This window comes from Notolepis coatsorum (genome assembly GCF_963971535.1).
Source record: "Notolepis coatsorum genome assembly, chromosome: 8".
Lineage (NCBI taxonomy): Eukaryota > Metazoa > Chordata > Actinopteri > Aulopiformes > Paralepididae > Notolepis > Notolepis coatsorum.
Genome location: NC_140172.1, coordinates 55,745,708 through 55,771,000, shown reverse-complemented (window position 1 = coordinate 55,771,000; position 25,293 = coordinate 55,745,708). Strand labels below are relative to the sequence as shown.

Genomic DNA, 25,293 nt, shown 5'->3' with positions numbered 1-25,293 from the left:
GATAGGAACAACCTTTTACACATGGAGAGCTACCATCCACAATATGTGAAAGAAGCTATTCCAATAGGACAGTTCCATAGATTGCAAAGAATCTGTGACACAAAAGAACGATTTGACAACCAAGTTGAGGTAATGAAATCACGTTTTAAACAAAGAGGATATGAAGATGAATGCATAGACAGGGCCCTTCAGAAAGTAAAAACAAAAACACAAGGGGGTAGAAAGACAAAAAGAAAGCCATCAGCTGTCTGTGTTCTTAATTATACTGATAGATCACATGAAATAAAACATTCTATCAAGAAATACTGGCATATCCTCTCAAGTGATCCTAATGTAGGCCACTTATTTGATTCTCCACCAATAATTACTTACCGTAGAGGAAAGAATTTGAAAGACAAACTTGTACATGCAGACCGTTTATTTGAAAGATCAAGCAGCATGCCATCTCTGCCTGATGGCAACCACAAGTGTGGACGATGTGCACAATGTAATTGTATTACTAGAAGTAAGACTTTCTCACACCCTCTTACAGGGAAAATCTATAAAATTCGTGGAGTTATAACATGCTCAACAACTGGGGTCATTTATCTAATAAAATGCAGCTGCTCCAAAGCCTATGTTGGAATGACAACAAGAGCACTAAAAACACGAATATCTGAACACCGTTCAGCTATTCGTAATAATAATCCAGATAGCCCTATAGCCATCCACTTTAAAGATGCCAACCATCGAATCACAGCTTTCAGTTACTGTGGTATTGAAAAAGTGGTCCTTTCTAGACGTGGGGGGGATCTGAAACAGATGCTTCTCAAGAGAGAAGCCTATTGGATAACGGAACTTCAAACATTTGGGACCACCTTTGGACTCAATGATGAACTGGATTTAAGTGTGTGTTTGTAAACTGTTCCACTGAATCCCATTGATGATGGTTTAATGTTTCACAATGATTCGGTCATATTGCTGTATATTAAATATGCTAAACTATATTGTGTTGTAAATATGACTGTTCGATGTTTCAAAAATGTTTTGTTCTGAGGTTGAATTATTGCATTTCTAACTCTGTCTCTCTTTTTGCTGCAGTACCCAGTGGGGCTGCAAGCTCAACCAATTGGTTTATTGACAGGAAGGCACAGGTGCTCCCTGTTATGCAATCAACCAAAACAGACCTTGGAATTGTATAAAATGAATGTGAGACCTCATTGTTTCATGCCACTGTCCTGATGAAGGCTGAATAGCCGAAACGTTGACGACAATAAAAGCAGAGAAAAAGTGAGTGCGGGAATTGTAAATTTTTTCATCTGTGTTTCCCCGGTCTAGCTTGTGTTTAAAAGGTTACAAAAGTCTTACATATGTTTCCTTTAAGGGTTTGCTCTTTACATATGTTTCTGTTAAGGGTTAACCTCATTGCATATGTTTCCATTAGGAGTTTGTCTCTCTACATATGTTTCCAGTGGGGCTATCCCTTTACATATGTTTCCATTAAGGGTTGTTCCTTTACATATGTTTTCCAGTAAGATAATCCCTTTACACATGCTTTTATTTTTAGTGTGAGATTTCTTTTTACTAATATTTTGTGTTTACCAGTCTTGGCCATGCCTGGCCCTAAACCAGCTGGCACTCATTAGTAATCACGGGCAGTATTTGTACCTGCCCGTTTCTCACATTCCTTGTCGTGTCAGTGTTTTGTTTTGTAACCTTGTGTACGGTCACTCACTCTGCTCACTCCTGTATTTTCCCGTGAGTCCGTTCCTTATCCCTTGTCCACATTTTTCCAGCTCTGCTGAGTTTTATTTCTGGGTTTTACAGTTCGCGTTTGTAACCGTTTCAACGTGTATCCTTGTTTGAAACTGTTATAGTAAAAGCCTGTTCACTTTCATCCCGTCGTCTCTGCCTCTACTCTCTCTGCTCGTGTTCTGCATTTGGGGTCTCCTCACCTATTCCCACACGAACCCTTACACTACCAGCGAGACCTACGTGCAGCTCGACAACGATGTAACGGTGCACCAGGCAATGCCAAGAACGTGTAGGTAGGATGGTCGGAGAAAGGAGCCGACACGAGATAAGAGGTAAATATGAGTCTTTAGTTGCATTTGCTGTATTTTGTTTACATTGGTAATGTTTGTAAACATTGGGAGTAAAATACACCTATATTCTGATTAATGAGAAAAGCTTATTTTCATACAGTATGTACATAGAAGAGTAAATACACCAGTAATAAATCAACTCACTTGTCCGAAGGTCCATCCTTGTTCAATCCGAGTAACAGCCCAGAGCTCATGGCTGTTTTCAGCAAGTTTCTCCCGAACCCGTTCCAGATGAGGAGGAAGTACAATCTGGAGGACAATGTGAGAAAAGGGATGGATTTGAACGATTTCAAAAAGTTCAAAAAGCTAATTTTTTTTTTTATAGTCAAGTCCTCTTGGAGGCATGACTGATTATACAGGCTGTTATTTGTGTAGAATATTTTTCACATTATTCCTCTGGAGAGGGAGAGCTTCACTGTACTTCTCTGAAATCTGAGTTGTATGTGTGATGTCACTAATAGGTAGAAACTATCATGGTCCAAGATGTGGTAACTTGACACCTTTAGCTTCAGGTACACAGAAAGCTGAGTAGGTATTGACATGTCTTGAAAGAAGCTGCCAATGTGGAATTATTGGTAAATATCGGGTGCTTGTTGCCAATCTGGATATTCATATAGCCTTGGATTCTCAATAAGGGTAAAGGTGTAGAGATGCTGCTAAGCCTTTTTCAGTAGTTCATTGAACAATTTGGTGCAAAAACATATTTATACAAATTGTCAATATAGAATATTATTTAAAGATTTTAAATACAACTGGAAGAGTCAGTGGTCAGTTAAAAACACAAATAGAATACTGCATATACAATTCACTTGCCAATATATTTGCAAATAATTTCTTTGCAGAATGGATAATGAGTAAGTTTTAGGAAATATATCATTTTAAAGATGCTTTTCTCAAAATGTGAGGGAGGATATCTTGTTTATTTAATGAAAATCCACTTGCTGAATTGATTACTTAAAAGTGCCATCCCAGCATGCATTGTGATAGCAATAGAGCTTGCCTCGGTTCTTGAGTTCATGAGAGAGTAGCTCATGTTCACAGATATTGACTGAACTTCCCTAGGCCATGGAGATAACATATTGGAATTATTAATGTGGGTGTTAAGCTTTTACATGCTTGTAAAAGGGTTTTACCTGTACTGTGTCCACAGGGCAAGGTGTGAAGTCGGTGTGTGAGAGGGACTGTGTCGGCCCCAACAAGTTCCGGACGCCCTCAAAATCATGTTTATACTCTTTAATGGGCTCGATACGCAGCCTGTCCCTGGGGAGCACAGCCTCGTAGCACGGAGCGTAGCCTGGGGGAGGGAGGAACTTAAAGTCCCCGTGGCGTCCTCCCAGCAGGAAACGGACCCTGAGAAAGCAAACTACTTCATAATGGGGAAGTACACCAAGATGGACTTTCACATTATTTTACACAAATATAAACGTTCCTAAACGTTTGACTGTTGTTTTATTATTTATGAGCACTCAAGATGAAGGAAAATGTAAAAATGTGACATCATCAAATTGCCAAACATAAAATATTATAAACACAACATAAGCCATTTCATGGAGGTTTTTAATCCAAAGCGCTTTACAGCACCACAAATGCATAACTCCCTTGCAACACTTTACTCCTATAAGGCAGAATCATTTTAAACATCTATTTATTTTTGCACATTGCTAACACTAAATGATCAGATGTTGCCATTTCGTTACACCCTCACTGTGAGAATGCACTGGAGCTGGTGATGTCAGGAGACCTGTGCTGCACCAGACCTGTGGCTATTTTTAAAACTGCCTCTTCGAAATTCAAAATCATCTGCCTTATCAGAGAGAAAGAAATACATTAGATATTAGAAGATGTCATTCAAGGTAAAGAGCAGATCAGAGAGGTGAAAGATATAACTTCCGGTTTGAAATGTCTGAGTGAACAGCTATTGCAAAAAGCTCCCGGTCGCAAATCAAAACAAAAGTGAAATAACATGATCTGAAAACGAAAAAAGTAAGCATTCAATGACAAAAGGGAGGAAGAATAAGTGGGCAAATGAGAAAAGAAAGGAAATAACTGAGGAAAACGGACCATGTGAAGAAATGGCGAAGCTACAAGCTAGTATTCAGGACATACAGGCAAGCATGCAAACTAGCGTGAAGGTAAATGAAGCGAACACGCAAAGCATACAGAAAAGTATAGACAGACTCAGAGAAGAAGTAAAGAAAGGACAAGACGAACTCAAAGAAGAAATAAATAAGAGACTTGAGTCAATTGACGAAAAGTTGCTGAAACAGGAGAAAGACGCGGTGGCGTTGGAAGAGAGAACGGCCGAGACTGAAGAATGGAGTACAGAAGTACAAAAGATTCTAATGGAGACTCTCGAGGAACAAGGGAAGATGAGAGAGAAGTTAACTGACTTGGAGGGGAGATCAAGAAGAAACAATATAAGAGTGTGGGGTCTGAAAGAAGGGCTAGAAGGAGCCTCGATGTCCAAATATATGGAAAGCCTAATCCGGGAAAAACTGGACATGTCACTCTCAGAACACACCGATATGGGAATACAGAGGGCACATAGGATACAAGCACTGAGACCTCAGACGAATGGACCACCGAGAGCAGTTATAATTAACTTCCTGAAATTTGAAGTCAAGGAGAACATTCTTAAGAGAGCCTGGCAGACGAAGATCGACGTGGAAGGACAGAGAATTTCCTTTGACCACGACTATGCTGCGGAGGTGGCTGCAAAGCGCAGAAGTTACGCAGAAATAAAAAAGATTCTGAAAGAAAAAGGGATTCGGTTCCAATCACTGATGACCGCTCTGAAAGTGTACTGGCAGGAAGGCATCAAAACCTACAGCAGCGCACAAGAGGCAGCGAGGGACATAAATCGGGATGGAGAGAGGACGCCGGGACGAAGAGAGGGGGAAAAACCCACATATACACACACCCCGATGGAGAGACTGGAGAAGACGCGCAGGTGGAACAGAGTCGAGAAGAGGAGGACGGAAGAGAGATGGGGATTGAAGATGATTCGAGACAGAGCAGCTGAGGAGAGTGACAGAGGGACATCGGAGAGAAGCACAGGAAGAGCGCGAGGGACCACGATGCTTCAAAAGGAAAGATTAAAAAGTACAAAACAAAACAAAAAAATTTGACTTCTAAGACCATGACTAAATGTGAAAGATACATAGGAATACACACAACATAGAATATGAGTAATTGTAAACATAAAAAAAAGAAATACTTAAACAGAGAGAAGGCATGTGATACACAGTACAAATGCATGTGAACATGAAAATGACTGATTCTATGTCTCTGAAAATGACTGACAGAGAGAGAAACACACGTTGGACAGATTAAAAAAAGGGCAGGGCAGCACACAGACAATGCTGGACTTACATGGTGAGCTTTTTTTTTAGCCACTAGGGGGAGCCCTCTCACTAGGAGAGCCTTTTCTCCCCACCCCCCAGCAGGGGATAGAGGAAAGAAAATAATTACCTCTGACACCATGGAATTGTCAAACTTTGTGAATGTTGTAAATGTTTATTATAGTTCTTTGAATGTAAGTCGAGTAGAGTTAGCAGTGGCTACAACTACAACTATTATTTTATGTGACATGGGTAGAACGGGAGATCATTTCGAATGGAAAGATGACACAAATTAAGGGTATTGAGATGATGTCGCTGAATGTTAATGGAATGAATAATCCAATCAAAAGGAGTAAGGTGATGACGAAACTTAAGAAAGAAGAGGCACAGGTTATTTTTCTACAAGAAACCCATCTAATACCACAAGAACATGAAAAACTGAAGAGATTCGGATACGAGAATATGTTTTATAGTTCTTTTAAACAGAACCTTAGGAGAGGAGTAGCTATATTGATTAAGAATGCAGTGAAGTTTGAATTGATTAAAGAAGTGATAGATAAAGAGGGGAGATATGTAATGGCCAAGGGGAAAATGGAAGGTCAAATGGTAACATTAATGAATGTATATGCACCCCCAGACAGTGAGAAATATCTATTTGAAACAATCTTTGATATTATAGCAATGGAAGGGGAAGGGGTTTTAATCTGTACAGGAGACTTCAATGTAGTATTGAACTATGACATGGACACGACAAGCACAAAGAGATGGAGAACACACATTAGCAAATATATGAATATACAAATGACAGAATTAGGAATCACGGATATATGGAGAGAAACACACACACTAGACAGGGAATACACACATTATTCACACCCACACACAACATATTCAAGGATAGATTACTTCCTCATGACAACAGGGGACAGATACAGAGTAGAAGAATGTAGAATAGGGGTAACAGACATATCAGATCACAGCGCAACATATCTGACAGTGAATCTGAAAAGTAGACGGAGAAACACAGTCTGGAGACTGAACGTAGGTCTATTGAATAACAATGGCTTAGTAGACGAAGTAAAAGAAGACATAATAAGATACAGAGAGGAAAATTATAACGGAGAGGTAGATCCAAACATTCTATGGGATGCAATGAAGGTGGTAATACGAGGAAAATTGATAGCAAAGGCCGCACTACTCAAGAGGGCCAGAATAGAGACATACCAGAACTTAGTAAAGAAACTGAAAGAATTAGAGAAAAAACACCAAAACTCAAAGAACCAAGAGACACTTAGGGAAGTAAAAGACGTTAGAGAAAAGATAAACAAAGAATTACTGACAGAAATTGAGAAAAAGGTTAGATATGTGAAACAGACATACTATGAAGGAGGAACGAGAGCGACCAGACTCTTAGCTAGACGAATCAGAATACAACAGAAACAAAATACAATACACACAATAAAAGACACAAACACAAACAGGTTACTAAGGGAACCAGCTGAAATAGAGAAGACATTTGTAGAATACTATATACACAACCAAAAGCGGCAGGAGAAGAAGAGATAGAGACATTCTTAGAAAATTTTTATTTACCATCGATAGGAAAGGAACAGAACGAAATATTAAATGCAGAGATAACAGAACAGGAAGTGGGAAATGCGATCAGTAAAGCAAAGAACAATAAGTCACCAGGTAGCGACGGATTCCCTTCGGAATTTTACAAAACATTTAGACAGGAACTGAGGCCCATATTAGAGGCAGCATTTAGACACACAATGAAAAAAGGAACAATGCCACCCTCATGGAAAGAAGCCATAATTACTACGATTCCAAAGGAATGGAAGGATAAGGAACTATGTAGTAGTTTCAGACCAGTGTCCATACTTAATGTAGATTACAAGATGTATACATCGATAATATCCAAAATATTTGAGACATTTATGCCAGATATTATAGACGAAGACCAGACCGGATTCATTTTTTTTTTTTTTTTTAATCTTTATTTCGAACATGAATGAATACAAACAAACAATAACAAAAAAGCAAAACAACTCAATCTGCATGTTCGAAAAGGAGTAGGAAGAAGTATACACTTATTTAATCCTACCCCTTTTCCACTACTCAAATGAGTGTACTATTTTAAACATAAAAAAGAAAAGAAAGAAAAGAAAAAAGAATATATATATATATATATGCAAAACAAAAAACAAAAACTATATATGTATAAAAGAAATAAAATAGAAAACAAAATAAAAATGTAAACCCCTGTGAATATCAAGTCCCTTCCTCATCCCTGTACCTTGTGAACATAATTTCCTTATACATCAGTTTGAATTGTCTCATGTTTGGACATTGCTTTAGCACCACATTTAGACTGTTCCACAGTTTCACTCCACATATCGAGATGCAGTGTTTTCTCATGGTAGTGCGTACGTTTAGCACCTTTAAATTGTGTTCTCCCCTCAGATTATAACCCCCCTCCCTATCAAAGAACAATTCTTGAATGTTTCTTGGAAGTGCATGACTTTTTGCTTTATACATTAATTGTGCCGTTTTAAATTCCACAAGATCATTTAACTTCAATGTCTTTGACTCCAAAAACAATATGTTAGTGTGATCACGATAACCTGCAATGTGAACTATCCTTATGGCCCTTTTTGGAGTATAAAAAGTGGTTGTAGTGTAAACTTATAATTGTTTCCCCAGACTTCAGCACAGTAATTTAAATATGGTAAAACTAGTGAACAGTAGAGAATGTAGAGTGATTTTCTATCCAGAATGTGCTTTACTTTACTCATGACTGAAATGCTTCGTGAGAGTTTAGATTGGACATGTTTTATGTGAGGTTTCCAACAGATTTTATGGTCTATTATTACACCTAGGAATTTATTTTCATAAACTCTTTCAATAATCACATAATTTATTTTAACTTGTACCTGAGTATCCAATCTACAGTTTCCAAACAACATAATTTTAGTTTTGCTCAAGTTCAATGATAATTTGTTTCTATCAAACCATTCCTTCAATTTCTTCATTTCAGATGTGATGACCTCTAAAAGCTGCTGGACATTCTCACCAGAAAAAAAAAGATTAGTGTCATCTGCAAATAAAATACATTTAAATATATCGGATACTTTACATATCTCGTTAATGTACAAGATGAACAGTTTTGGACCCAACACTGACCCCTGGTGGACACCACAAGCAATGTCCAAACATTCAGATTTATAATCTCTCATTGTCACAAATTGTTGTCTTTTATTTAGATAGCTTCTCACCCAGTCCAATACTACCCCCCTGATCCCATATCTCTTCAATTTCCTGATTAATATATCATGATTAATAGTATCAAATGCTTTTTTTAGGTCAATGAATACTCCAGCTACATGTTTTTTTGATCTATGGAATTTGTGATTTTTTCAATGAGTTCTATTAACGCTAGTGATGTTGACCGGTGTGTTCTGAATCCATACTGGCTATCGGTGAGTAAATTATGTTTATCAATGAATTTATCTAATCTGTAGAGAAACAGGCCTATAATTTGTGAAGTGGTGTTTATCTCCAGTCTTGAACAGAGGTATGACTTTTGCTATTTTCATTTTATTCGGAAATCGACCAGTTTTGAATGATAAATTGCAGATGTGCGTGAGCGGTTTTGAAATCCCACTAATGAAATTTTTTACTATTTTCATATCTATTTCATTACTGTCTGTAGATGTCTTGTTTTTACATTTATTAGTAGTTTCTATAATTTCATTTTCATCTACCGCTTCCAGAAACATTGAACTAGGATTTCTTTCAATATAATTGTCTTTTATGTCTTCAGGAGTCACTGGATCTGGGATTTTTCCCGCTAATTCTGGTCCAATATTTACAAAAAATGTATTAAAGTTGTTAACCACATCATCCATATTGCTAATAGTTTTATCCTTTTCCATAAAATACTGAGGATAGTTTATTTGTCTTGATCCATTCCTGATAATACCATTTAATATCTTCCAAACACCTTTAATATTATATTTGTTGTTATCTAATATTCTAGATATGTTAAAATCCCCACAGATGAAAATAGCCTTTTGATTATTGTTTATATACATTTCTTCCATCCAGTCCTGAAATATATTGAAAACTTCAATATTCGAACCTGGTGCTCTATATATACAGCTCACAATTATATTTTTCTTTTTTTCTACACATATTTCTATTGTTATACATTCTAATAAATTATCAATCACATTTGTAATTTTTTCTACAATCTTATAATTCAAGTTATTATCCACATACACAGCCACTCCTCCTCCACTCTTATTTTTTCTGTTCATATACAGTAGTTGAGTTCATATCCGACCATTTCAAAATCCATTCCCTTTTCCTCGTTCATCCAAGTTTCTGAAATGGCAATTATGTTAAATGGTTGTGTAAACTGGTTTAAATATTCCTTAATGCTGTTAAAGTTTGCGTACAGACTTCTTGAATTGAAGTGAATTATTGATAGAAAGAAAGAAAGAAAAACACAGGACAACATAAGGAAGACAGTGCAGATAGTAGAGGAGATACAAAAATAATGAGGAAGTGCAGTACTAGTTAGCCTGGATGCAGAAAAAGCATTCGACAGTGTAAGCTGGATATTCCTATATAAAGTATTAGAGAAATTTGGACTAGACAAAAACGTGATGAAAACAATTAGGGCATTATATCAAGAACCAACGGCAAGGATTAAAGTAAATGGCAACCTGACGGACCGGATCAAACTAGAGAGGGCTACAAGACAGGGTTGTTGTCTTTCGCCGACGCTCTTCGATATATTCATCGAACCACTGGCTCAACTAATTAGACAGACCGAAGACATAAAAGGGGTGGAGATAAGGGGAACAGAACATAAATTAGGACTGTTTGCAGATGATGTGATAGTATAGACAACCAGACACAAGCTTCCCGACACTGATGGATTTACTGACAGAATATGGATATTACTCAGGGTATAGACTTAACGTAACGAAGACACAGACCTTAACATTGAACTACACCCCAACGACAGAGATCAAAGAAAAATACAAGATTAAATGGGATATGGACAGGATCAGATACCTAGGAGTGAATATTACAAGAGGGGTGGAGGGACTATATGATGCAAACTATACACAGATTAATCAGAAAATCAAAAGAGACCTAGAAAGATGGACAGTAATGCCTCTACTTTAGCTCAAGGATCGAAATCATAAAGATGAATATATTACCAAGGTTACTATACCTATTTCAGGCTCTACCTATATTAATACCACAAAGCCAGTTCAGGGAATGGAATAAACAGATATCAAGATTCATATGGGGGGGGGGAGGCCAAGGATCAGATATGTGACTCTACAATTACCAAAGGAGAAAGGAGGAATGGCAATACCCAGTTTAGAAGATTACTACTATGCAGCACAGCTGATAATAGTAGCATGTTGGTGCAACGAGAATTATGAAGCCAAATGGAAAGACATAGAAACAAAAAAAGAGGGACTCAAAGTGCAGGCACTAATAGGAGACAGGGAGCTATACAGAAGAAAGGAACAACTAATAGACCCAATTACCAAATTCACTATAAATATATGGAACAAGATAGTAAAGAAATACAAGCTAGAAAAAGAATCCAAGATACTGAGATGGATAACGCACGACAACTAATTTAAACCAGGGATAGAAGATTATGGGTTCAAAAGATGGGAGAGGGGGGGCATAACAGCAATATGTACAATGATAGAAGGAGGGGAGATCCAGACTCTACAAAAATTGAAAGAAAGATTCGGACTAGAGAATAGAGACCACTTTAGATATTTACAGATTAGAGACTACTACAACAAGGAAATAAAACTAGACAAAGACAAAGATCAGAATGGGATAATTAGGATAATGGTAAAAGCATACGAAGGAAGGAAGGGGAGGGGGATATCAGCACTATATCAGGCAATAATGGACAGCAAGGACATCACAACAATATATATAAAGGAAAAGTGGGAGAAGGAATTAGAAACGGAGATAACAGAAGAAGAATGGTATAACATATGTAAGATACAACACACAACCACAGGGTCAAGGATATGGAGGGAGTTTGGGTGGAAAACGTAATTAGATTCTTTATAACACCAGAAATACAGGGCAACTATACACCAACACAGAAACCTTGCTGGAGAAAATGTGGACAGGAAATAGCAAACCACACACACATATTCTGGGGATGTCAGATAATAAAGAACTATTGGGAGGAGATGGGAGAGATAATACATGAAATAGTAGGATATGAAATACCCCAGACAGGCCAAGTATTGTATTTAGGGAACTTAACACAGGAAGGAATTCAGGGGGAAGACAAATACTTGATTAAGATATTACTAGTAGCAGCCAAGAAAGCATTGACGAAAATGTGGTATAGAGTAGAAGCACAGACGAAAGAACAATGGACAGAGATAGTAGGGGGGATACAGGAAATGGAGAGAATCACACATAGGCTTAGGCTACAAGACGAGAAGTTTGAGTCAAAATGGGAGAAGTGGGAAGAGTATAGGAAGAAAATAAACGACATCACAAAAAAAAAGATATAAAGAAAAAAAAGAAAAAGATATAACTGGTTTTCATTATGGTTATAACTAGGGGTGTAACGGTACACAGCACGGTTCGGTACGTAACTCGGTATTGGGGTCATGGTTCAGTACGAGTTCGGTAAACAGGAAAAAAATATTTATAATTATTATTATATATTTATAATAATTATTATTATTAAATAGAATAATATTCTATAGGCTTTCTGTGGTAGTCAGTGATACTGGGGTCATTCTGTGCCTGTGAGAGAAAGTCTGCGGAAGAAAGAAGCGCGCGCGTGTGTGTGTGTGTCTTTCCATTAACATTATTGGGCAAACAAGAAAACTAAAGAAAACGGATCGGGCCATTACTACCATTATTATTGTTCTACATTTGGATTACGGATAGGGCCTTTAAATCGTAGGGCTATCCAGTTCTATGGACCATTTGTTCATCTTTATTCAACAATAGGTGTGATTTTTGTACCTGATGCCTGCAGAGAAGCTAACGACAGGGAAGAACAGGCCATCCACGTTGAAGTTCTCAAACATGCCCTGGACAGGGTGTCCGTTGATGCGGAAGGAGATGCTGGGCACGCTCAGGTCCAAACAGCAGCTGACCACATCCTCCTCAGCCAGGATGTGCTGATTGGGCGTGGTGATGTGACGCGGAACACGCCCTGTGGACACACAACCACAAAAACAACAACATTGTTACAGACTGTTGTTGCATTGTTAGTATCATAGAGAATGTGTGATGCAAAGTGATTGTGAATTGATTCTTTTGACCTTCTCCTCAACCGGCCTATATTTTTGGACAGGCCTTTTATAATCCTTTTGCACAAAACTCTCACTCACCAAATAATGGGAAATACTATCATATTGTTTATGGTGTATGAATATTAGTTGTATAAAAATGAGGCTATCAAATAACATATACATTACAAATCATTAATTTGATCTCACTCCGAGATGGCGCTCGTGAATGTAGAATGTTTTTATTTTTCAGTTGCCTCTCACTCCGTCCAGTTCAGCAGCACAGACAGCGCCCAGACAGCGCCCAGACACCCACACCCACACAGCAGCTTGCTCGCTGTGCTGGCACATGCACACTGTCTGAGACGACAGGCTCAGCCACCTTGGCCAGTTTGGGCCACTTGGGAATTATTTTCACCAGACATTATGATGTTGCAATGTACCGTAACATTTCAATTATAAGCAGAGACAAATACAGGTCGGTGTCAATTAGAAGCCGGCTCTATATTCATTGTTTATCTGGTAGCCATTGATGCTGCAAAACAGTTTATTTTTGTTACTTGCATTCAAATCTCTGACTCTGCACAGCAGAGCTGCTGAGTGTGTGTGGGCTGAGCACGTTGTCCAGTGCTAAAGGTCCTGACTCTCTGCACAGCAGAGCTGCTGAGTGTGTGTGGGCTGGGCACACTGTCCAGTGCTGAACTGGACAGGCAACTGAAAACAGTCTAATTTCTCACTAACGTTACATTCACTAGCGTTGTCTCTCTGAGCGATATCAAATGAATGATTAATCATTTATATATTATTCAGTAATATATAAATTCATAATGGTTTAAATAAACAATGTGATAGTATTTCCCATGTTTTATGAGCAAGAGTTTTGTGCGAAAGGAATTAAAGGACTGTCCCATATAGACGCCTGTCCCAAATATACTGTAGGCCGGTTGAGTTCAGTTCATCTGTAGCAGTTGATACAGTCAGACTTGAAATAGTTTATGTAAAATGAATAGCATTCTGATTGTCTATGTAGGCATGATTAGTTTCACATAATTAAGGCAGCATACAGTACCAACCAAGACGTGAAGTCACAAGCTTTGTAGCCAATGGAAGATTAACATATTGAGCCAACAGAGAGATGGTTTGACATGTGGTTAGTTTGTACTCAGGGTTCGAAATTAACAGGGGCTTGGGGCAAAATGCCCTCGAAAATGGACCAAATGCCCTCGAAAGTCTATTAAAGGGGGGCAAAAAAAGCCCCAGACAGTTTACTAATTATATATATATATAATCATAGCCATAGCAGACCTTTAGTGCATATATGTAACCTCTCATTGAAACTGGGTGCCTTCCCCACCAAAATGAAAACTGCAAAAGTGATACCGATCTTCAAAGCAGGTGAGAAAAATGTATTCACCAATTACAGGCCGGTTTCTCTCCTTTCCCAGTTCTCAAAGATAATGGAAAAATTAGTTGCTGCACGATTGGACAGTTTCATTGATAAACACGCATTACTTATAGACAGTCAATATGGATTTAGATCGAATCATTCAACGTCATTGGCACTAATGGACCTAGTAGAAGAACTGACAAGCATAATTGATAATAATAAGTTTGCAATAGGGGTCTTCATAGATCTGAAGAAGGCGTTTGACACTATAAATCATGATATGCTGCTACTAAAATTGGAAAGGTATGGAATCAGAGGAGTAGGGCTCAAATGGTTAAAAAGTTACTTAGAATAAAGACAACAGTTTGTGCAGTTGGGGGAGTACAGGTCCACTCAGTCAAACATAATCTGTGGTGTGCCACAAGGGTCAATTCTGGGCCCGAAACTATTCATACTGTATATAAATGATATAGGTAATGAGTCTAAAATATTGAAAAATTTAATTTTAGCTGACAATACAAATGTCTTCTGTGAGGGAGAGAACCTCCAAATGCTGTTAAAGAATGTTGCAGCTGAGCTATCCAAGCTGAAAGTGTGGTTTGATGCAAATAAATTATTATAAAACAAATCAAATAAAAAAATATGTGATATACAAGAAAACACACCGGTTGAACTAATGATTGATAGTATTAAACTGGAAAGGGTATTTGAGAATACATTTCTGGGTGTAATAATAGACCACAAACTCAACTGGAAACCTCAAGTCAAATATGTCAGGACTAAATTGGCACGGAGTGTTGGTGTTTTATGTAAGATAAGACACATTCTAAACCAAAACACACTGTATATACACTGTACTGTACACTCTTCCTACCATATATGAACTACTGTGCGGAGGTGTGGGGTAATACCTACAAAAGCACTCTACAGCCAATATGCACCATGCAAAAAAAAAGCAATAAGAATAATCAACAATGTAGGATATTATGAACACACCAATAACTTATTTATAAAGCTACAAACATTGAAATTTATGGACCTAGTTGATTTCAAAACTGCCCTCATTGTATACAAAGACAGATACAAACTAATCCCAGGCAACATTAAAAAATGGTTCAGAGACAGGGAAGGAGAATATAACTTAAGAGGGAGAGGGAATCTTAAACAACCAATGGTACACACTACGCTGAAAAGCATGTGCATATCTGTTTGTGGAGTGAAGTTGTGGAATAATTTACCTGAATACATCAAACTGAGTAAACATATGGCACAATTTAAAAAGCAGCTTAAAAAATACACATTAGAGAAATACAGAAATGAGTAATGAGGATAAACAAAGTTATGTTATATTGTGTTATGTAGTGCTGTACTGTATTCACTGCTGTCAAGTGAATCAAGTTTTTTTCTTTTCGTACTATAATTAAAAGTATATTCTATATTGTATTATACTAAATTATGTTATATCTAGTCAAATTAATGGAAGAACAAATGTAAGGGGGTAGGGACCAATACGCTTAGCTTCCCTCTACTCCTTTTTTGAACATGTCTGCTAACTAAATACATTGCTCTTGACTTTTTGTTTATAATTCCTTTTTTTATGTTTTTTTTGTTTTTAAATTAAATGTTTTACATTTGTTGTTGTTATGATTGTTCTGTTTGACGGAGCTAAATACCGTGAATTGTTTGGAGGAATATGGAGAATACATGTTAAAAAATAAACGTTTTCATTCATTCATATATAATTATATATATGCTCTACAGTGCTCGCATTTCACTCGCATTTGCCCCTAAAACTATGTGTGTGCCAACCGGAAAAATTATTTACTCGCTTAGTGTGCGAGTGAAGATTACAAACTCAGTTGTGCCTTTTTCACTCCGCTGCTAATCGTTCAGAAACTACAAGTCTCACATTCCACAAGCCGCATAAACGTTCCAATCACAGTAGAGTTTCCTGTGGTGATGCGACTGGTTTCATGAGAGAAATGAAACGATAACACAGTACACACTGGAAAAGAAAGTCACGGTACCGGCATAGGCAAGTTATACATTCAGACAACGCTATAAATTCAGCCAGCCATGAAGCTCATTCATTTTTATTTTGATCGAAAGAGGAATCCGGCGAGGCAGCTAATGTTACTGAGGCGGATAACGTTATATTGACGGATGATAACGCTAGCAAACACATGCAAACAGATGTGTGTCCCGTTCCCGTTTGCACACACACACGCACAAGTAAGCCATCACTGGGAACAGAGGCATAGTGAGGGAAGTGGGGGCTGAGAATATCTGTGTGTGTGTGTCTCGCTCTCTCTCCCTCTCTACATCTCTCTCTCCTGAACCGATTTCATTCAAAAGGAAGATATTGATGCACAGTAGCTATAGTATAACTTATAGCTCAGTAGCTGTAACAGAATAATTGCATTAACTATTATTCAATAGTGTTTCAATTATAATGAATTAAATAATTGTATAAATCATTTTCCATGTTCTGTCATCTAATAATATATTCCATTACCTTTCCTATCTGTATCAAAGTCAAGATGTTGGTATCGTGACAACACTACAACATACAAAAGCAGCTTGACAACTGATATCCTTTGCGTCTAGTAGGCATGGGCCAATGTGTGATTTTGGTGGTATATTTGCACAGATGTTTGGCCCTTAGTATGCACACGCACAGTATAATATGCATGTAATAAATAGTTTGTTAATAAACTCTGTGTTACTTAAAGAAATTTAGGAGAACAGTGAAAATTGTTCGTGTGCTCCTAAACTTTTATTTTGATTTTATTTATTTAAATTTTATTTAGGAGCACATGTGCTCCTTGGGAAAAAGGTTAGCGTGGAGCCCTATATATGGAGACATTAACTATACGTTTTCAAACATAGGGACGAAGACTGTAAAAAAAATAATACAGCGCTTTGCGCCACCAAGACAGCCGCAGCCACAAAATGGCATATGGTAAGTTTCGACAATGTTTTATAATTCTTATGTTAATTTCCCCCCGAAAATCAATTAAGGGGGGCAAAAAAGCCCTGATTTTTTTTTTTTACATTTCTAACCCTACATGTGTGGAATCCATTAAACCTATCCTTTGTGTCTGTTGTCATTGTGTGCATTGAACTCGTGAAACGTCATGTTCATGCTGAGACTATACTCTACCTGACCAGAGGTGGAGTCCGTCGAAGCCGTAGGAGTAGAGGTCATCCCCCACCCCGTTGCCCCCCCAGCCCTCGCCTCCCCCAGGGTAGGGGCTGTAGCCCTCGGTCAGGGCCCAGCCCACTCGCAGGTGGAAGGGTTGAGTTGTTAGGAAGGCCTCCACACGGTCCACCATCACCTCAAAATACCACTTCTTATACTGGGTGGAGCCTTCACACGTTCCCAGGAAGATATTGGGTCTAGTGCTGGGGAAATAGAAATATGAAGGTAAGAATAGCTTACATGCCATGCAGAACAACTCCAATGTGCTTGTGCACAGTCAGACTCAAAGTAGATGAGCTACATGATGATGTTTCCCTCCAAGAAGCACAGTAAAGACATTTAGCAGCATAGTTGGCTGCAGCTCTCTCCACTCCAATTCAATCAAATACATGAAAATGTAATGTAATGAAAATGTAAAACAAATGAATAAAATCAAAAGGCCTCCGAAACAACCTAGTTTGTCCTAGTACATCTTAACCAGGTGAGAAACAGCCTAGTACGTCTTAGTCAGGTAAGAAACAGCCTAGTATGTCTTAGTCAGATGAGAAACAGCCTAGTACTGTACGTCTTAGTCAGATGAGAAACAGCCTAGTACGTCTTAGTCAGGTGAGAAACAGCCTAGTACATCTTAGCCAGGTGAGAAACAGCCTAGTACATCTTAGTCAGGTGAGAAACAGCCTAGTACGTCGTGTGATCAGTGTAAACAAGGCCAGAGGAGCAGACAACACCAACCCCAGGGTGCTCAAGGCATGCGCAGCTGACAGAGGCTGGAGAGGGTGCCCCAGCTCTGGACGACCTTATACATTGTCCCGGTGCCCAAGAAGGGACGCCCTAGCACCCTCAACAACTACAGGCCAGTTGCTCTGATGTCACATGTCATGCAGACCTTTGAGAGGCTGGTCCTGCAACACCTCAAGCCCCTGGTGCGTGACTCCCCTGACCAGTTTGCATACCAGGCAAACATTGAGGTTGAGGATGCCATCATCTCCATGCTCCACAGAGCCTACATGCACCTGGAGAAGCTGCTCAGCTCAGTGAGAATCATGTTCTTTGACTTCTCCAGCGCCTTCAACATCATCTAGCCTTTGTGGCTAGCGGAGAAGCTCACGGTGATGCAGCTGGAGCATGGCCTGGTGGCCTGGATCACGGACTCACCAACAGACACTCAGGGCAGTCAGTCAGATTTGCTGATGAGCAACACCGGCACCCCCCAAGGAACTGTGCTTTCACCCTTCCTGTTCACCCTCTACACCTCAGACTTCTGCCATAACTCAGTGGGTGCCACCTACAGAAGTTCTCAAGTTTCTTTAATAGTTGTCATACAGAAGTACAGAATACTTTTATACAAAATGCTTCTTACTGTTACGCTCCAGAGACTGTGCTAGACAAGATAAGTATGAAATAAAATAAGTAGCATGTAAAAAGAAGTAAAAATAGAGGTCACAGTGTTCAGTATAGACATATGTACAATGTTCGATGCAGACTAGAAGTAACTGAGTTACCATACAATACAATATAATATGCAGTGTACTAATATACAATACTATATAGTGCAAAGCAGAAATGGGATGAGGTACAATTTAGGTACAATTTACAGTAAGGTGTACGAGTTGTAGTGCAAATCCTTTACAAATAAATATAAAGTGTGTTTAGGTGATCTAAAGTGTGGAGAGTGGGTGCTGCAGTGTGTTGTTTGTTTAAAGTGAGTGTGTGCGTGTGGATGTGTGTGCTGTGTGCATTTGATGGTTGTTGCATAGTGTTTATTGTTCGTTGAGCAGCCTGATGGCCTGGAGATAGAAGCTTCTTCTGAGTCTTTCTGTGCTCGCCTTGAGACTCCGGTATCGCTTGCCTGACCGCAGCAGTTCAAAGAGGCAGTTGTTCGGGTGGCTGGAGTCCTTAATGATTCTCTTAGCCTTACCCCTGCACCACTTGTTGTAAATGTTCTGGAGGGTGGGAAGCCCCCCTCCAATTGTGCGTTCCGCTGAACGTGTCACTCTTTGTAGTCTGCTTCGGTCTTGTGCAGTGCTATTCCCAAACCAGGAGGTGATGTTGCCAGTCAGGATGCTCTCTATTGTACATGAGTAGAAGTTCTTAAGGATCTTCTGACTGACTTGGAACTTCCTTAGGCGCCTGAGGAAGTAGAGGCGTTGTCGTGCCTTCTTCACAACACTGTCAATGTGTGTGGTCCATGTCAAGTCCTCGGATATGTGGGCTCCGAGGTACTTAAAACTGTTCACTCTCTCAACCGGTGCCCCATCGATGCTGAGGGGGCTGTAGTCCTTGACCCCCGACCTCCTAAAGTCCACAATCATCTCCTTTGTTTTGCTGACGTTCAGGGAGAGTCTGTTCTCCTGGCACCATCCCGCCAGGACCTTGACCTCTTCCAGGTAGGCCCTCTCGTCGTTTGCAGAGATCAGGCCCACCACTACTGTGTCGTCAGCAAATTTGATCTCAGATGACTCCTCCATTGTAAGTTATATCACAGATGACAATGAGGACGAGTACAGAGCTGGCGGAGAGCTGTGTAGGGTGGAGTGACAGCAACAACCTCCAACTCAACATCAGCAAGACCAAGGAGCTGGTGGTGGACTTGTTTGTTTGTTTGTTTATTTACACATTACAAAACAATTACATATATAATACAATATAATCCACAATGGATGTGTAGGAGAATTGCCTAAAAACCCTCAAGGGGCTTGCATGTGGCATTCACCAGGAAGCAAAATTACATTATATCAAGATAAAATATAAATCCCCCCCCCCCCCCCCCCCCCAACAAACAAACAAACACACACAAGCAGGCCTACATAGAGACCGAAGCAGGCACCCATGCCATACGATTTCTGGTATAGAGAAAACAATTAATGACTGGAAGAATATATAATAAAACGAAAATACAATAACAAAATACAATAAGCCATCAGACCACAGTTTGTAAAGGAAGTCCATATGGGAAATATTGGTGATCTAGGAGATGAGATTTCAGTGCTCTTTTGAATTTCAGAAAAGAAAATCCCAAAATATGTGGAGGCAAAGAGTTCCACAACTTTGACCCTCGGTAGAGCAAACAAAACTGAGATTGGGAAGTGCGGGAAAAGGGTGGTCTAAGCAAACAGGAACTACGTGTGGGGTAATTATGAATTTGGTGATTGTGGGCAAACATGTCATGAAAAAAAGGGGGAAGGGCTCTGTTTAAAGAACTATGCACAAATAAACCAGTCTGAAGATGATTCACTTGATAAACACCGAGTATACCTAACTTATGGAATAGAGGCTGAGAAGAATGACTTCGTTGAACACAGCTGATTATTTTTAGAGCTCGTTTCTGCAGACGGTATATGGGCTCAAGTTTGGTCTGATGAGTACTACCCCAAACTAAATTACAGTAATTGATATATGGGTAAACCATAGAGTAATATAACATTGTGGCAACCTCGGTGCTCAGCAAGTGACGTGTTTTTCCAAGAATACCAATACTCTTGGCCATTTTTGTAGTTATGGCTGTGATATGAGGTTTCCATGATAGGGATTCATCAAGCAGAACACCAAGGAATCGTGTAGAACACACCCTAGCTATGGGGATGTCATTGATCACTACTTTAGATGAGGAGTTAAAAATCACAGATTTGAGACCAAAAAAATTTTAATTCGTTTTTTTAATGTTTAGTGATAATTTGTTGCATTTAAACCAAATTGATAGTTTGTTAAGTTCTTCATTTATGACCCTAATGATGGTATCAGGATCTTTATGTGAATAGAATACACTCGTGTCATCTGCAAATAACATTTTCGACAGCCTGTCTGAGACGTTAGGGAGGTCATTGATATATAACAAAAATAACAAAGGCCCAATAATTGAACCTTGGGGCAGACCGCAAAGTAAAGGAAGAAAAGGAGAATTTATCCCATTATAGGATACAGACTGATGTCTATCTTTAAGGTAACTGGTGAACCATAGCAGTGCATTGTTTTTTATTCCAAGATGTGAGAGCTTCTGCAGGAGGATATTGTGATTGACTGTATCAAATGCCTTTGATAAGTATAAAAAAATACCTATAGTGTTTTCCTTTCTGTCTTTAGCTTTGTATATTTCATTAATTAGATGTGTTATTGCCATATATGTTGCATGTTTCTTTCTGAACCCGTACTGGTGAGTGTAAATAATATTGTGCTTATTAAGATGTTCAATTCATCTTTTATAGACAAGCTTTTCAAGTATTTTTGACAAGGTAGGAAGGATGGATATAGGTCTGTAATGGTTGAAGACGGCTGGGTCATCATCTTTATAAATAGGGATGATCTTAGCTATTTTAAGTTCCTGTGGGACGATTCCCTTCTCCAGTGATGTATTAAAAATATGACATAATGGCTTCACTGGCCGCTATGAAAACCAGAGACAAAAAATGCTCTGAACTTCATAAAAGTCAGACAAAGCTTTCCAAAAGCTCAAACAGTGAACTCCAAGCCCACGTGGTTGAACTAAAAATCCAAAGAAACAGACTAAGAAATGACGTAAACACCATGATCAGAACCGCAAAAAGAAATTTCATCAACGACAAAACTGAGGAAAACAAAAACATACCCCGCGAACTTTGGAAATTACTCAATAATCAACTAGGCTGCAGTAAAAAACTTAAAACCAGATTCTCAAACATAAACATAAAGACGGACAACACGCTCATCACAGACAAGCTGGATGTAGCCAATTACTTAAACATCTTCTTCACAAACATAGCCACAACACTGGTAAACAAACTACCCTCCCACTCAGGGCATTATGGGGTAGAACACATAGTAGCATACTACAAAAACCTAGGGGTCCACAAAGACGACTTCAAACTTGAAATGGTAACAACCGATGAGGTACTCAAAAAATTGAGCGCCCTCCAACCTAACAAGGCCACTGGCCATGACAACATCCCCTCCAAATTCCTCAGAGACGCAGCAGCCGCCATCACCCCAGTCATCACACACATAATAAACCTCTCTATAAAACAGGGGCACGTCCCCAAGGACTTCAAAATTGCGAGAGTGACCCCTCTACACAAAAAGGGCAGCAAATTAGACCCAGGCAACTACCGCCCTGTTTCTATTCTTACCTCCATCTCGAAAGTCATGGAGAAAATAGTCTACGAACAGGTCGAAAAGTACCTGGCGGAAGAAAACCTAATCTACGAATTCCAATCTGGCTTCAGAACGTCCCACTCCACTGACACATGCCTCCTCTATTTGAACGACCACATCAAACAAGAGGTGGACGCTGGCAAATACTGCGGCATGGTCATGCTGGACCTACAAAAGGCCTTCGACACTGTCAATCACTCCATTCTAATGGACAAGCTAAAAGCAATTGGTTTTGATAGCCTATCAGTGAGCTGGATGCAATCCTACCTGGAGGGGAGAGAACAGATGGTAGAGGTAAACGGTACTCTATCCCCCCCCCTCACAGTGAGCTGTGGTGTTCCACAAGGAAGCATACTAGGACCGCTACTCTTCCTAATTTATGCAAATGACATGTCGTCAGCCTGTGACTGCAACTTGTTCCTGTTTGCGGACGACTCAGCCCTGCTGGTCTCTGACAAGAACAAATTGCAGGTTGAAAAAACCCTCAGCACGGAACTAGGCAAAATCTGCATATGGCTCGCTGATAACAAACTATCATTACACATGGGCAAAACAGAGTCCATTCTCTTCGGTTCAAATAACAAACTCAGCAAGACCGACGGCTTCTCAGTTACAGTGGGTGACAATATTGTCACAAGGAAAGACGAAATTACCTACCTGGGTTCCATCCTAGAGGCAAATCTTTCCTGTGACAAAATGGCATCCAATGTAATAAAAAAAGTCAACCAACGAACTAGATTCTTGTACCGGATCTCCTCTCTGGTAAACAAGAATACCCTGAGGACTCTGGCAGGAGCACTCATTCAAGGGTACTATGACTATGCGTGCACCTCATGGTACCAAAGCACCTCAAAGGCGCTTAAAACAAAATTACAAACATCACAAAACAAACTGGTCAGACTACTACTTGACCTGAACCCCAGAACCCACCTCACCCCTGCCCACTTTGCCAACCTAGGATGGCTTAGAGTAGACGACAGAGTACAGCAACTTGCAATGGGCCTGGTCTACAAGATACACTATACGACCGGGGTGCCCATGTACATGTCAAAATACTTCCCAAAGGTCAGTGAATACCACAACCACTACACCAGAGGAAGCTCAACAAATCATGTTAAACCCAGATTCGGCTCAAACAAGGGACTAAACACGTTTCGCAATTATGCCACAACAATGTGGAACGCCCTACCCAAAGCTGTAAAGGAATGTGAATCCCTGCCCACATTCAAAACCGCCCTTAAAGAGCACCTACGGGAGGCTGCAATTCGAAACTGGCCACCGTAAATGCCCAAAACCCCCACCACCTCCTAATAGACAGTCTCCTCCCCACCGCATGTATATATTCCCTCCCCGCCGTATGTATATTCCCCTCCCACCCACCCACCCCCTCCTAATGTACAGTCCCCTCCCCATCATATGTATATACTCTGTCAGGATCTAGGGGTAACAGTACTGTATATTTGAATACCGCCTATGTCACAAATGTATCAGTACTAAATACCTATATGTCCCTATGCCATAAATGTCATGTATGTTATGTATGTCATAAATGTCTATATGAATTGAAAATGGGGGACCCTGATGGAAACAAGACAAACGTCTTTCTCAGGTCTGCATCCCCTTAACAATTGTATGTATTGAGCCGTACTGTATTGTACCCATTCTGCAATCTGTTAAATAAAGTTTTCATTCATTCATTCATTCACAATGGATTCTTGAATGGATATCAGTAATCTGCCTCCAATACCATCATAACCCGGAGAAGAGTCCCCCAGGTTGATCAAGATCTCCCGAACCTCATCCTCTGTAACCGGCAAGAAATTAAAACTGTCATTAATTGGAGGATTCATAAACTGAAGGGGACTATGGTTACTAAATGGAATCTTTGCAGCCAGTGTTGGACCAACTTCTGAGAAAAAGTTATTAAAGTTATTGGCAATTAATTGCGGGTCAGTGATAATATCCCCATCAACCTTAAATTCATTAGGCAACTGATTACGTTTATTTTTTTTGTTGAGGATAGAGTAAATTGTTCTCCATAAGAGAGTCGTGTTATTTTTGTTTTTAGATAATTCCATATTGTAGTAATGCTTTTTAGCTCCTCTGATAATGTGGTTTAATTTATTTCTATAGTTCCTAAATTGAGCAAGATAAAATGGAGTGGGATTGAGAAGATATTTTTTATACAATCTACGTTTAGTACTATTTAGGGATCTGATAATAGCTGGGGTTATCCATGGTTTGATCAGTTTATGATGAGGCTTGGGAGATGCCTGTACAAGGGGAAAACATAGGTCATAGGCCTGGGAGATACGTTCAGAAAACAAAGTAAAAGACTTTTTTGCATCAACAGAGTGGAGGATACTCGCCGACCACTAGTCCAAACCTGGTCAAACTAGCTTCATTAAAGCTTCTCTTATATTTAGGATATAGCATAGATGGAGACTTATCATGTTCCCTATATAATATGAGAAAGATTGGACAATGATCAGCAATATCCATGCACAGAACTCCTGATTTCATGCTCTTATCCAACACATTAGTAAAGATATTGTCAATCAGAGTGGCAGATGTCTCCGTCACTCTGGTTGGTACTGCAATCATAGGATGAAAGTAGTGGGAATACATTGTGTCAATAAACTCCTTAGTTGAGTTATCATTCTTATGGTTTATAAAATTGATATTTAGGTCACCCATTAAATAGCATTTTTTCCCTTCTTTGGAAATGACATCCAGAACATTTGTTAGATCAGCATTGAATGCAGACAAGCTAAAGCTGGGAGGTCTATAAATACATGCAATAATGGCCTGGTGGGTTTCAACAAACACAGCCTCAGCA

General features: G+C 39.3%; 1 protein-coding gene across 1 annotated transcript in view; it reads right to left on the bottom strand.

The window, feature by feature from the left end:
* Positions 1–25,293, bottom strand: part of LOC311233659 (ryanodine receptor 1-like) — a gene marked incomplete at both ends in the record, with an annotated part of 453,326 nt that overhangs the window by 301,304 nt on the left and 126,729 nt on the right. Inside the window, 4 exons of the mRNA XM_084320641.1 lie at positions 2,229–2,333; positions 3,218–3,434; positions 12,473–12,665; positions 17,292–17,533. Of these exons, the coding sequence (XP_084176767.1) occupies positions 2,229–2,333; positions 3,218–3,434; positions 12,473–12,665; positions 17,292–17,533 (757 nt within the window). The remainder of the gene's footprint in view (positions 1–2,228; positions 2,334–3,217; positions 3,435–12,472; positions 12,666–17,291; positions 17,534–25,293) is intronic.